The 13781-nt window shown below is 42.2% G+C and overlaps 1 protein-coding gene across 3 annotated transcripts; it reads right to left on the bottom strand.

Annotated features, from left to right (window-relative positions):
* Positions 1-20: 20 nt before the first annotated feature.
* On the bottom strand, positions 21-7452 carry meox2a (mesenchyme homeobox 2a). Of its 3 annotated transcripts, none has more exons than XR_005100761.1 (4): positions 5907-7001; positions 2718-2890; positions 1764-2078; positions 21-1625 (listed from the first exon to the last, which is right to left on the bottom strand). XR_005100761.1 is itself a non-coding variant. In XM_037275124.1 (4 exons), the coding sequence occupies exons 2-4, from the start codon at positions 6460-6462 to the stop codon at positions 1860-1862; spliced, it is 948 nt and encodes a 315-aa protein (XP_037131019.1). In that variant the 5' UTR covers positions 6463-6918; positions 7349-7452; the 3' UTR covers positions 21-1859. The 3 variants fall into 3 exon arrangements, 2 of the variants coding, with proteins under 2 accessions (XP_037131019.1, XP_037131018.1); XM_037275124.1 differs by adding an exon at positions 7349-7452 and having other exon boundaries at positions 21-2078; positions 5907-6918; XM_037275123.1 differs by having other exon boundaries at positions 21-2078.
* Positions 7453-13781: the final 6329 nt, after the last annotated feature.

Genomic DNA, 13781 nt, shown 5'->3' with positions numbered 1-13781 from the left:
ACAAAAAAGTAAATCACAAGTGAAGTCGGTCAGTGTTTATTGCGGCACAACCCGACGACTGCGGATACAAACGTATAAGAATGCAGCTTATTTATTTACATATCACTGATCATCACCGATACGTCCTTTGCTTGGCAATTTTTAAGTCCTTCCAAAAATGTACAGACAGGTGACAAATTACACAGGCCGCCATGTTAGCGTTTTGAGGTTTTGCGTTAAAAACAACCTAAACGGGAAGCAAAAAACCTCAACCGAATGACCTCTTGGAAAGAAAAGCAACTTTTGCAGATGGCAAGCTTTGACAATGAATCACACGCTGCAGTCAGCAGACTCGAGATGGTTCGATTATCAGTTCCTTTCGGATTTCACACCGATTCGTCTTCATTTTAATCAAATTCTCATTTGTTCGGTTACAAATGCAGACGTCAAGGAGGGGATAAGACAGCAAAAAGGAAGTAAAAACTGGAAAGGGAGATTTTGTTATGGTAAAAAGGTTCTTTAAAATAAAAGTTTGTGTATTTTTTAGGGAAATGTCAAAATATTTTAGAGGAAAATTTCGAAGTTTGCATTATTTTTCTAAACACATTTTTGAAAACAATATTTTGTAAAAAGAATTCACGAGAATAGTTTTATTTTTTATAATATCGTAGTAATATTAAAAGATTCATACTGGGGGTTTTTTTCAATCAAAACATTTGCATCATAACAATATTTAAGTAATCTGCAGAGTTGCCAAAAGTTGAAGTGTGTGAAATCTAGGAGGGACTGATTTATGCTACTACCAAAAATGGAATGGATTTACTCATTTTCCCGAAATACAAAAAAAAATCTTTGAAGAATGCATAATGGGAGGCAGCTTCATGGCGATTGTTTTTTTCAACGGTATCTGCCATACCTGGACATGCCTTGCTTGGAATCTCATCACTGCCCCTTGTGGTTTACAGATGGTACTGCAAGATATCTGTAAGCTTCCAACGAGTAGTCTTCGTTCTCATCCAACATGGAACATAAATGAGCCGTAAGAGGGACTATTTCCAAAAAGGATGTCGACAGGTTAACGTTTCACAAATCTGACGGCGGCCAAGTCCAACAGTGCAAATCAAACATGGAATGTTTACATCAGTGTAGCCAAACGATCACATTTCAATATTTCGGAATACAGTGAACCCCCGCAAGATTGCGCTTTATCGTTCGCATGCTTGCTAATTTACAGGCAAAACTAAATTTTGGTGTAGTTAGCTTGTTTATACTACAACATGCTCAGCTCAACTGGATGCGATGTAGCATTTGTATGTGTTGCTACTTGAAGTGTTAGAATGACAGTCTATGCTAATTTACAAAACATAATGTTAAATTGCTTATTATTTCCCATTATTCGTTTGAACTGCATGTATTTTTGTATTAAAGTAGTTTGAAACTTTCTATTTACCAGCTATGCTAATGAACGATAGCTCATCAATGGCAATTCACATTATGTGCTAGCAGGAAGCTAGCCAACTTGTTCCATGTGTTTTTGTTGAACGTTTGCATTTGAAGATACAATATTTGATCATCTTTTGTTCCATTTTTTGTTTGTATGTGCTACTTCTGTGTGTTTTAATGCTTACTGGAACAGCTATGCTAATATGAATAAACAGCTTAGAGTAAGCACATCTTTTATTTGGAGAACTGTGCAAGCAGAGTCTTCCTAAAAGTGAGAATGGGAGCTAAGGAATACTGGAAGAAACATTTTTTACTTTGTACGGTTTCACTATATTGTGGATTTTTTCCTATTTCAGGTGGATCTGGAACATATCCACTGCAATAAACGGGGGTTCACTGCACTCGTTGTTTGTCATCATTTAATGATGTGGCTTTAATCATAACAGAGCGTGTTCATCGCTCTGGTCACTGTCGTGACTGTCGTCGTTGGCCAACGAGTCCGTGGAGTGGCGTAACGTCGCCATGCCGGAAAAATCGGAAGGTAGTAGCGTTCCCTTTTTCACGTTGACCAGTTCTTTCTCCCGCGCCGCCGCCCCCTGCTGGCCGCCCTTCACGCGCTTCCACTTCATCCGCCGGTTCTGGAACCATACCTTCACCTACACACAAACAAAAATATGTATTTTCCAAAAAGTCTTAATATTATACGAATGAAGTTACAGAATGTTCTTAGATAATGAATCACGAGTTCAGCCTAGGCCAGGGTATTATGGATTTATTTTCTAAATTGTCTTGGTCACACGCCTGAGAGCGTAAACATTTGTCTCGAGTGTATGAAATTCACAGCGGATTGCTTTTAGGTCATGGAGGCCTTTTTCCGCATGAAACCCTGGACACTTTCCAGACCCCGATTACCTCTCCCTCCCTCGGGACGCGGCGTCACCTAACGTGACCTCTCCACAGCAACACATCCTCTCAAGAACTAGCACACCTCAACACCCCCCCTTGCTAAAAGTGTGATTTCACTAGGGAGGATGAAATAGTTGAAATGTGTGCTAAACAGTCCATCATTGTCTGCACTCATCCAGCGTGAAATGTTCTCTCATTGCTACGAGGTCATTCAGAAGTATTGTAGGGGAAAAAAATGGAATGTTTGTGAAGACACCTGACAGTGATTATCTCGATTCGTCCGACTCGTCCGTCACATTAGAGCAGGTTGAATAGCAGAAGTACATTATATACATATCGTTGTCTTTTTTTTTTAACCCATAACCATATTCAGGAAAAAAAGTACGTACTTGTCTCTCGGTGAGGTCAAGGTTGACGGCGATCTCGTATCGGCGTAGTCGGGTCAGGTAGTTGTGGTGCGCGAACTCGGCCTCCAGCTCTCGGATTTGCTCCTTGGTGAAGGCCGTCCTCTCCTTGCGCGGTTTGCCGCTCAGCTCGCACTTCAGACTGCCATCCTGCGACTCTGCCGGATTATTACAGTTATTTTTAGCCTTTCCATACGTCCCTCATTTTGTTTTCTTTAACTATAACCACAACATAACTCCAATCGGGACTTTCTCCGAATAGTCAAGTCACGCTCCATAAACAATACTGTACTATATGTGGTAATCGTCAAAAGAAGCTTGATGTGGCTTGCGTTTATTTTCATCGCGACGTATGTTTTTACGTGACTTTTCCGTCTTTGATCCACACACAAAAGTCTTTTTTTAAAGCCTTGAGTCATCTTATAGGATTTAATTTGAGTTCTGTTTATTTGTTAGCCTTGAAATTGAATGAAAATATATGTGTCTGTTTTTACTGGATAAACCAGGCTTGTTTTTCTGCCTTTTTTTGGAAGTACTTGGGAAAGTTTTTGTACGGTGGAAAGGTACTTTAAATCTCACTCCTGGAGAGAATTAGCGCTAGCTGGTGAGCTAGCAACCCTAGCCTGCTAGTTAGCGTACTTGGCTAACATCGGTTATAATTTTTTTAAAGTCCGCAGTGGTGGGGGAAAACAAGGTTTTAACGAGGGCATAGCAATTTCTCATGTAACACGTGCTAAAACGGTGAGTCAAAGTGTAAATGGGCCCCGAGAGCTGGAAGCCAGATTGCCCAAAGGTGCTAAGCCCCACGTCTTCACCTCAGGGACCCCCGAAAGAGGATCTCCCTCGAACGACCGCTTTAGGTTTTCCAAATCGGGCCTCTCGCTCTCTCGCTCGCTCTCTCTGGTGGTAAACACTGCATGAAAACGTAATAAAGTTCAAAAACGAGCAAGGGCCTTTTTTGTAACACAGCAATTACAGCAATTTGCAAGCCTCCACAATAAAGGAGGAACAATCTGAGGGAAAACACCCAGAGACTTTTTCGAAGAATGGAAAATAGTTTTCCTCAAGTGATATTATATTAGACGCGCATGACACCGAGAGTCCATCCAAAATGTTTTCCTTCTTCAAGATGGAAAAAAAAGCAACAAAACAGAGTGGACTTTCCAAACAGACATATAACCTTTGTTTTACTTTTACCGAAAAAGTGTGGATTTTTAAATTGTTTATACGGTAATACATTAATAAATTCAAATAATGACTCAAATATTATATTATTCAGATTTAGCATATTTAATATTATTTGTTTTATTTTATTAATTAACAATAACCAATGGGGCAAGGAAAACGTAAATATGAGCTTGTGTATGTGTGCACATGTGTGTGTTCAAGTTACTAATGTATGCTTTGGTGGGATAATGCCCCTAAAAAAATAAATGAATTAAAAAAATAATAATAATAATCGATGATACGTCTCTTGCCTTTTTGTTGCTTTTTCTACAATTTCTTTCCCTTTCCGTTTTTATTGTTGGTTTGGGGGGTTCCAGATGGTGAAACTGGAGCCGGCCTCAAACTGATATTTAGACAGCTGATTGAGTCAGCAGGCTACGTGCTAATCAGTGTGCTAACTGGAGTTATTGGGGGACTGGGGGGGAGGATTAGCAGGAGAGGGAGGGGTCAAAGATCATCTTGCAAATCATTTAAGGAAATAGAAGGTGTGTGTGTGGGTGTGAGTTTGGGAATGTGAGTGTGAGCGTGAGTGGTGAGGAGTGCTGTCATCATGTTTAAAAAAAGAAAAAAAAATGGGCATATATATATATAAATAATTTTTTTCTGCAACTCTAAAATGTAACTAAAAGAAACATTATAAGTTATCATTGTTATTTAAAAAAAAAAAAAATGTTACCAATTATTAAAACAAAAATGCTAATCAACAATAATTCAAGCCTTATTTTTTCATAATCACACATTTTTTTAAATAAATTCTGTTGATGGAATAAATAGATTAAAGGTCGTGGTTTGTGTGAAGAAAAGCAAAAAAAAAAAAACACAAATGGCCTGCGTACACAAAGGAGGCCTTTAAAAGACCAGCGCGGCGAAAAGCGGCTCTGAGAGATCACGTTGCCGCCGACGACGCCAGTGAGGCGATGGCCTTGGTGATGGATAGCGGCGATGAGCGCAGGTGGGAAAAGATCTGGTGGGTCAGCGGGGATGCCTGCAAGACCAATGTGTGTGCGTGCTGCTGGCGTCTATGGTGCACCGTCATTTGTTTTTATATGGAACATCATGCTCAGCTCATTTGAGGGGTCATGAGTGTCTCTTTGCTGAAATGGGAAGATAAATGTGCTCACTGGAATTGATGACACATTTTTATAAGGTTAGTGGATTCAAATAAGGGAAAATGCAACTCCTTTGCACTTGTCTCATGTCAAACGAAAGCAGATTTAGGTCGGTTTGAAATTGTCAGTGTTATTGGTCCAATTGGGTGGATTGAATTTACGAAATCCTAATTGGGAAATCCTGTTTCAAGCCTTGAAAAAAAATCCATTTTACAGAATGTTGCTAAAGAAATATCGACCAAACAAACAGATGTAAGTAGCAGTCCATTCGAGTTTTAGTTACTGATTGGTGCTATATACTCAAATATATAAAATGTCATTTTTAACCGCCTTATATTTGAGTCAAAATACATCCCCGAGTCACAAAGTCCTCTTTCCCTTGATAAACCATGGCTATTATGTATTTTCTTTCTTTCTTTTGTTAAAAAAAAAGAGCCACTAATTTCATATTAAAAAATCAATTTTAAGTGGCCCACTAAAGCAAATCAAAGGTGCCGACTTTATATTTCTTGCTGAACTGATTTGCTTATTTTGGCAGCAAATCTTGATTAAACTGTCAACTTTTAATATTTGTTTATCCCATATCTTGTATTTGACTGCCACATGTTCTAATTCAAGTTGAAACTAATATATAAAATTAAATATCGGGTCAATTATGTATTTTTAATAACTATTTGTATGATTTCCAGTCATTCATTTGACAGTCTGAGGGAAATCATGACCACGATGTGGCCTGTGACGAAAAATGAGTTTGACATGGCCTGTGCGAGAGTGTAAGTGAATTAGATGTAAAAATCACTTTACTTTCCGCACAGTACGGAAATGTTAGTATTTATACCTGAACTGTCACTTTTCCTCTTTCCGTTCCTCTTCTCTGCCTCCGCAGGCGACAGCGTGGGCCTGCCAAACTCCGAGGCGGCCCCAGTGGGGGTGCTGCTGCCGCCCAGGCCGGGCGTGGTGGCGCCCATCGCGGGCCCCCCGGCGTGGGCCAAGTCCTGGGCGGCGGGACCCCCGTCATGGGACAGGTGGGAGTGCGGGTGGCAGAGGTTGGCCCTCGCTCCCCCGGGTGACATGTGCGGGATGTGCCAGGCGGCGGCCGTGTGGTGCTGACTCTGCGGGGCCGGGTGGTGGCCGCGGTGGTGGTGGTGGTGGTGCGGGTGTTGCTGCGGGTGGTGGTGGGGGTGGTACAGCCCGTCGTCGGGGGCGTAGCTGGAGATGATGCAAGTGGACGGCGAGGACGTGGAGGACGAGGACGACGATGAGGCCAGGTCGGGGTAGGAGACGTGGTCCGAGCGTCCGTGTAGGGTGAGCGGGGACGGGGCGAAGGCGGCCGGGTGCAGACCCTGAGCCGGGGCGTGGGGGCTCCGCAAGCAGCCGAAAAGCGTGTGATCCATGGCAAAAGCTCCTAAAGCAACCGGCAGCGCATATCCAAGAGCTCCGGAAAGTTCCAAAAAGAAGAGAGGAGAGGGACGTCCTTTCCCGGCTTAATCCGCTCGGTCTCCGGTTCGGAGCGGGATGAACCGAGTCGAGTCGAGCGGAGTCTCTCGGATGTCGAGGGGGGGAGCGTGGAGGCTGGGAGGAGGTCTCGGGGAAGTCAGGGAGCCTGGCGAGGGGCTGTTATAAATAGGGTGTAACGTGAGAGGGAGGCCGGCTCACCGAGGGACGGCGTGCATGCAAAAGGAACGCCGCCATAAATCTGCCGGGAGCCTCAAGGAAACGAAGGACGTTTTTAGGGAGCGGAGGCCCGCTTCAAACTGCTTACTTTGCTTCACGCTTAATATTCCAAAGGCCCAATAAATCACAATGTCAGCACTTTTTGCAGGTGTGTTCAGCCAGGTTAAAATCGACACCTAGAAAAACGAGCATTAAACTACGCTTTGAAATTGCAACATGAAATTTGGCAGGCTTGTCTATCATGCATAGAGCCACAAAAAAAGTCTCAAGGAGACACATTTGAAAAGATGCAGGGGTCTGCCATTTTGGTTTGAGAGCCGTTTTCGGATCATTCTGGTCAATTTCCAGGGATCTTCCAATTTGTTTCTTTATGCAACATAAAACTTGGTAGACTTGTCTCTTATGACAAGACCCACAAAAAACCTCGACCCAAAAACCTACAGTACGCCTACCTTTGCTTTGAAGAAGCCATTTTACCCGTTTCCAACGACAAACACTCGAGACTCTGTTCAGCGGCTACAAAATTTGAAACCACAGAAAGGCCAAGGACTTTTGTTATGATCATCTAGGCTGGTGTGGTTTGCGTGACGAGGAACGAGACGTCACCTGTGACCTCCCCAAAGGAAGACCAACGTTGTGGTCATCCTCGTTGCTTCCTCTGGAGCGACTCTCACGCGAGTGGGCTCCGTTTCCTGTTGGCCAACGCATCACTGTTGACAAACACAGAAGTCGTTTTGTTACATCGAAGAACAAGTGAGCTGCAAAATAGCATGGTTCATTTATTTAGTGACAGGACAGTGGAAAAAAAAAATTTGAAAATACGAAACGAATAAGTAGCTCAAGTTATTTTTGTAAATGACAAACTAATGTCAAGTTGAGTTTTTTCGGTTGTCACGGCGACTGCAAATGTCGGCATGTTCTGGGCTGGACTGAAGAGGGGGGTGAGCAAGTGGGCCACGCCGAAAGGAAATTAATTCCTTTTTGAGAGAAAATGACTTTAGCAGAAGGACACGGCTGGAACGCCGCCATGGTCCTAAACGGAAGAAGAAGAGGAAGGCGCCTCACATGGCGCCTTTTCGTTCGATTTTTTTCCTTCTTGTAATTAATTTTTTTCTGTTTTCAACTTTTTCCTCATAAAATAGCTTTTTATCTAGTGACATTAAAATTTATCACATTTATTTTTTCAACTACATTTTTTTATTCCCTAATATGTAAACGTTATTCGCTATTTTTCCACTAATAATGTCGTCAAATAAATCTTGTCCATGTAAAATATTTTTTTCTTTTGATTAAAATATCAACTTCTTTATCAGGATATGACTTCATTCACTACAATATCTGTAAAAAATAAATATTTCCACTATAATGTTATGTAATTTATAATATGTAAAAATATATAATATGTAAAAATTATATATTTTAAAAAAGAAAATAACATTTATACTTATGGGAGCCGGTGTTAACCTTCTCCAATGTTTGTCTTACAAATGGAGGCTATTAGCAGGTTAGCGGGTGCTGTGCACTGGACCCCCCCCCCCCCCCCACACACACACACGTGTTTCCAATGGTACCAGTGGTGGCCTGTGGTGAGGTCCAGTCAGCTTGAACTCTTTTTTGTTCTCCTTCTGAACTCCAGCTGAGTGAATTTATCATATGCGTCAGCTCAGTTCTTTGTTTGTACCCTCAATATATTGCAGATATTTAAGATGTCATTTCAATATTTCTGTTTGTCAGTGAATATGGTCCCCCTCCATTATGAATTTTAATCGATCACAATTCATAATTTCATTTTTTTCAATCTAATTCAATACTTTTTTGTGATGTCATGCTCTATAAATGAACTCGTGCAGACGTTTGTTGTGATGCTGCGCAGAGGCTTTCGCCGCACCTCGAGCAAACTCGGGGTCATCACACTAAAACCTCTATTTAAATCCGGACCGGCTCGCGACCGCCAAAACCAAAACGGGACGGGCGCCCGGGGCACCGAGGCGACCGGGGGCACCGGTTTACCGCCAGGCGCACACACACGTGTTGCTGAACCCGTTTCCGGCCAGACCGAATGTGTCCACGCCTTTCCGAGCTCGCGCCAGGTGGGGAAACACTTCACACGTCCCAATATGGCTGAAGTGAACCAGGCCAACTTTCATGTGGCCTAGCGGACCCACCCGGCAGCGCCACACGTCCTTTTGGGGCCACTTTAGTCACCGTAATGCATCGGTACACTGCGCTGTGTCCCTCCGGAGGTCCACTAAGCTAAACCATTCCGGCGAGTGAAGTCACCATTTTAGGATTTAATGGCTTCATTTGCTTTTCAAGCTTCCTCTGCTTTGTGGAAGGATCCAACAAAGCTGGTTTCTGCCCATGCAGGGCCCATACTAAAAGCTTTCAAATGAAAATAAAGCAGGTTTTTTTCCATGATGACATCGAGCAACTTTGCTCTTTACTTGAACTCACTGTGAGCCAACAAACACGTATTGTAATCAACCAACAGCCCAACCGATAAATTAGCTAATGAACAGTTTAACGAGAAACCAGCTGGATAATAAACCAACCAAGCAAATAACATACCAGTTACCAATTAACAACTAGCTAGATTTAACCAGAAACAAGCTGAATAATAAACCAACCAAGCAAATAACATACCAGTAAACAATTAACAACTAGCTAGCTAATTAACTAACGGAACAACAAATTCACAAACTGACTAACAATCCAAACAATCTGCCAAAAATTCACCAAACCACCAACAAACTAAACAGCAAGTAAGTCACCAACTAACACTAACTAGCCGATCAAACGACCAACAATGCCATGTTCAGAACTTCAGTAACCAACCAACCTCAGATGTTGCACAGGTGTCAAGTTGACATCTACAGGTGGTTTGACTTAAGGTCAGACCCCCCTTTTTTTTTTTTTTTCGTGGTAGCAGGTCTGCCTCTGATAAAACTGGATATACATTTCATGCTTATCACTCTTATTAGCAGATTAGCTGTGACGACATCAACGTCGCACGCGCCGTCTAGACAAATAACCGCAAAAATTTGACACTCCTCACCTTCTCACCTGCCTATCAAGTTCATTATACTTCATAAAAAGCAGTTTATTTCTTTACATTCATTTTTTACATCATATCATGTGACCCAAAAAAAAAATGAAATATAAAATCGCCAAATCTAGCCAATGATTGATTAATTGATTGAAGCGTCTGTCAATGGCGGCCTACGACGCCTATTTTTAAAGCAAAGTCATTTTCCCTGGCTGTATTTCTTCTCGGCCCACCAGTCAGCTCTGTTTGGGAAGCACAAATGTTTGCTTGACATTTATCCGCCTGCAAATAAACAGTACCACACCCCAACGGGCCGTGGGTTCAAGGGTTATTGTTGCTCGGTGTCAGTCAGATTTAGCTCTCGGACGCCCCCCACCCCCTCTTGCATATTTTTCACCCCCACACGCACTCAAGGGACGACTTGAGCTTCGCTTCTCGCTCCGCTGTCGTTCCCAAGCATTTCCCCCTCCCGAGTCAAGCTGCGGTCCAGAACAATTCCACGCCGTTGCCCAATTAGGAGAGTCCTTTAAAAAAAGAGATGGGATTTTAGCTGCGTGACGCATGGCTGGGACAATGGGAGGATATAGAAGCATAAAAACCTGCAGTCGGGGTTAAATAGGGCATCTAACAGCAAACTTTGAAGTTCAGGTGACTCAAAAAGTTTGAAGCAAAAATTCAGAGATCGTCAAGCATGATATAAACCACAGGTGTCAAACTCGAGGCCCGGGGGCCAGATACGGCCCATTTGTGGCCCGCGAAGACAAATTGTGCATCAAATTCGTGTCTCGTTACTAGAATTGCAAATCGTCTTCACTTTTCATATCTTTTTTTTTAATATTTGACCAGTTTTTACTTGTCTGATTTGAAAACGAGTTATTTGTCAGTTCGTTTTGTAGCTTTTACTGTACATACATTTATTTGGGTTGACAGTCATAATGGCCCTCCGAAAGAAGCTATGACTACAATGCGGCCCGCCAAAAAAATGAGTTTGACACCCCTGAAAATGGTTTAAAAGGTTTCATTTAGAAATATTTGCATTTCATTGTTATTCTATATGGAAAGTAATTGGATGACCGCCATCAAATTAAAAGGTGGAAGTCCTAGGTTGCAAATCAGCAAAGATTTCTATGGCCTGTGTCGCCACATCTGCGGAAGTCGTACTCTCAGTCCGCCGGCTGTCGCCATAGCGACCGTCCGCAAAAACGGGTAAGTCCAGAGGGTGTGTTTGTTACCATGCAAGAGGAGGCGGTTTGGATGGGATAGGCCACGTTCAGTTCCAGGGTTTTCCAGAACCTCCCGTGGGCTTCATTAAAACAAAAGGAGGAGGAGGAGAGGGGTTGGACTTCCTGTTGGAAACCATGCACACATGACAGTGGCCCTGAAGGAACTCGTGTGGGTAGAAAGCCGCAGTCACGCTTTGGGACAAAAAGCATCCAAGAGCCTATTACGCTTATTCGACATCAGTGATTCTCTAACTTCTCACATCAAAAAGTATTTAGCGCTCCAAGTACCACCATTAAATGTAAGCTAACAGAAATTAGCATAGCTGCTACAGTCATTATAAGCCTTCAACCAGCTTTTATTTGATCACAGATAGAGCAGCAACATACAAGCAAAGAATAAAACAAAAGAGAAGTCGACATTTTATAGTTCAACGCCAAAATATTTGACAAACCATAAATTGTGAGTCTGCTAGCTTAAAGCTAACTGGAAACGTCAAATTTCACTTTCAAAGTGGAAAACAAAAGGCATTTTCAGCTATTCTGAACAATGTCATTCTCAAATGTCTTTTTTAAAGCGAAAGGGGGGGAAAATAAATCACATTGCGCAAAAGTCAGACTTCATTTGAAGTCCTTGTGGCTAGCGTTGGGCTAGCCACAACGCATTGCATCCTTTATGTACTGTACTACCAAACAACCACAGCACATTTCATCTTGTTTCCGGAGCTAAGTGCTCATAGTTAGTCTTCATTTGATGTGACACGAAGCCTCCATAAACATTCTGCATGTCATTACCATGTGACCGCGCTTAAATTAGGAAGCCGTAATGTTGTAAACAAGGTTCGGCTTTCCACAACAATACTTCTTTATTCCCGTTTCTTCATTCCCACTCCTTCCTGTCTCCCACAACATTTTTACAATCCAAACTATGGTCCAACTGTCATAAAATGAGCATAAAAAGAATAACTTCATGTTTTCCCCCCCCTTCCCATTGTCTTCAACTGCTTCCGAGCCTTAAATTATCTCCTCGTACAGATGACAGCAACTTCCAACAATGTATTCTCCATTTTTTTTTTTTTTGCAATACGGCGAAGGAAAAGAGTAAGGAAGCGACGCCTGGAGCCTGACAGGCGCGTGATGTTCATCATGCAGCAGGAAACAATAGAGATTCCTGAACCCCGTGTGGGAAGATCCCACACACTTTTCCATATGAAAAGCAACTGGACGTCTCAATTTGTCTCAGTCTAACGTGTACTCCTGTCAAAAAAAAAATATGACAAGGAAAGTGGGAGTAGGCGGATTTTGGAATTTTTTTTGCCAACATCTATTAAATAAAATAAGTTGTTGTGACCTCTCACATTGTGGATTTTCACGTATTGGAAGGAATGACAAGGAATATGGAGGAAAAAAAACAAGTGGGAGTGGGAGAATTTTGGAATTCCCTGGCAATCCTCTGCATTTTTGGGAGACTGTAAAATCCCCCACTGTTGCTCAAACAGTACAAAAAAAAAATCCTACTGGGAGATGTTGTCTTCATTAGTCGCAATCATTTTGACGCTGAATAAATAAATAACACTTTACGACTCGAATATCGTGTTGCTAATTTGATTCCCATTTGCACGACTTGCATAGGTTAGAAGTTATCCACAAGCACACAAAGAAATGTCAATTGTTTTTTGTTTTTTTTCTTTCAGCATTTTCCAAGCATTGCTGGTCCATGTGTCAATCATTATACACAACTACAAGGATTGCTAATATGCTAATTCCCTTAGCATAAGCTAGTGTGGGGTCAGGTCAGGAAAAAATAATTCAATTTAATTCCAAATACATGAGGGGAGGGGAGTATCATGTGAATAAATAGATGCTTCTTGTTATGTTAAAACATTTTTTGTGGTGGTAATTTCCAAAACAAAGAATCAATGCTCTTTGACCATCTATCAGTGATAATTGGTCCATTTTCTCTGCTAATGAAGTGTTACACAAGCAAGATGTGTTTATCTTTTGGATTCTGATTACAATCATCACACACACACACACACAAAAGCGTTGTGCAACAAACCCACAACTCACTCAGGCCTCCGTACAGGATGCGAAGCAAAGCATCGAAAGTGATCAGAGCAACAAAAGATTGCGAGCGTAAATAAGTCGTAAATCTTCGCCACATCGGCGTAACGTTTCCCCTGTAAACATCGGCGCTGATGGAAAAATGGACCGCATTCTTCTTGCTCTCCACAAGAAAGGAAGAAAGAAAGAAGCTCAGTCGAGGAAGGAAAAAGCCCTCTCGGGGTTTGAGAAAAAAAAAAAAAAAAGTAACCCGCCTTTTTTTGGATGCTTTCCTCGCCGCATCTGCTGCCTTTTTGCGTGACAACAATATATACACACACATGTACATTTACACACACCCCTCCACCTGATGCCAACTCTGGAGCCAGGCTTGGCAGAAGAGTTTCATTCGACTCACTGCCCAGCATGCACTTCCATAGAAAGCCATGAAAGAAAATAACAAGTGAGGAACCTCTTCAGAATGTGACAAGTCAGGAGGGGGAAAGTGCTGGCATGAGTGATAGACCGCGAGCTGAACTGCTGTGCGCATCCGGGACTCCGCAGCCCCTTCCCCACATGGCCTGTTACGGATATCATGATAGGCTGTGAGAAAACTTAACAATACAGAGATGAAAACAAAAAAAATAAGGCCAACATCCATTTTGTGGCCGCTGGGAACAAAGTGTAAACGCAGCATTGGAGATTCAGATGTATGTTTTCGATTTACAGG

Source organism: Syngnathus acus, chromosome 16 (assembly GCF_901709675.1).
Source record: "Syngnathus acus chromosome 16, fSynAcu1.2, whole genome shotgun sequence".
Classification (NCBI taxonomy): Eukaryota; Metazoa; Chordata; class Actinopteri; order Syngnathiformes; family Syngnathidae; genus Syngnathus; species Syngnathus acus.
This window is presented reverse-complemented; position numbering and strand designations above follow the sequence as displayed.

What these genes read in the sequence shown, in the direction of transcription:
- meox2a (XM_037275124.1), bottom strand. Translation starts at nt 6,462, where the DNA reads ATGGATCACACGCTTTTCGGCTGCTTGCGGAGCCCCCACGCCCCGGCT. An exon ending in GAGGAAAAGTGACAGTTCAG is followed by an intron (nt 2,891 to 5,906) that starts GTATAAATACTA and finishes ATAATCCGGCAG; the next exon opens with AGTCGCAGGATGGCAGTCTG. An exon ending in TTGACCTCACCGAGAGACAA is followed by an intron (nt 2,079 to 2,717) that starts GTACGTACTTTT and finishes GTTTGTGTGTAG; the next exon opens with GTGAAGGTATGGTTCCAGAA.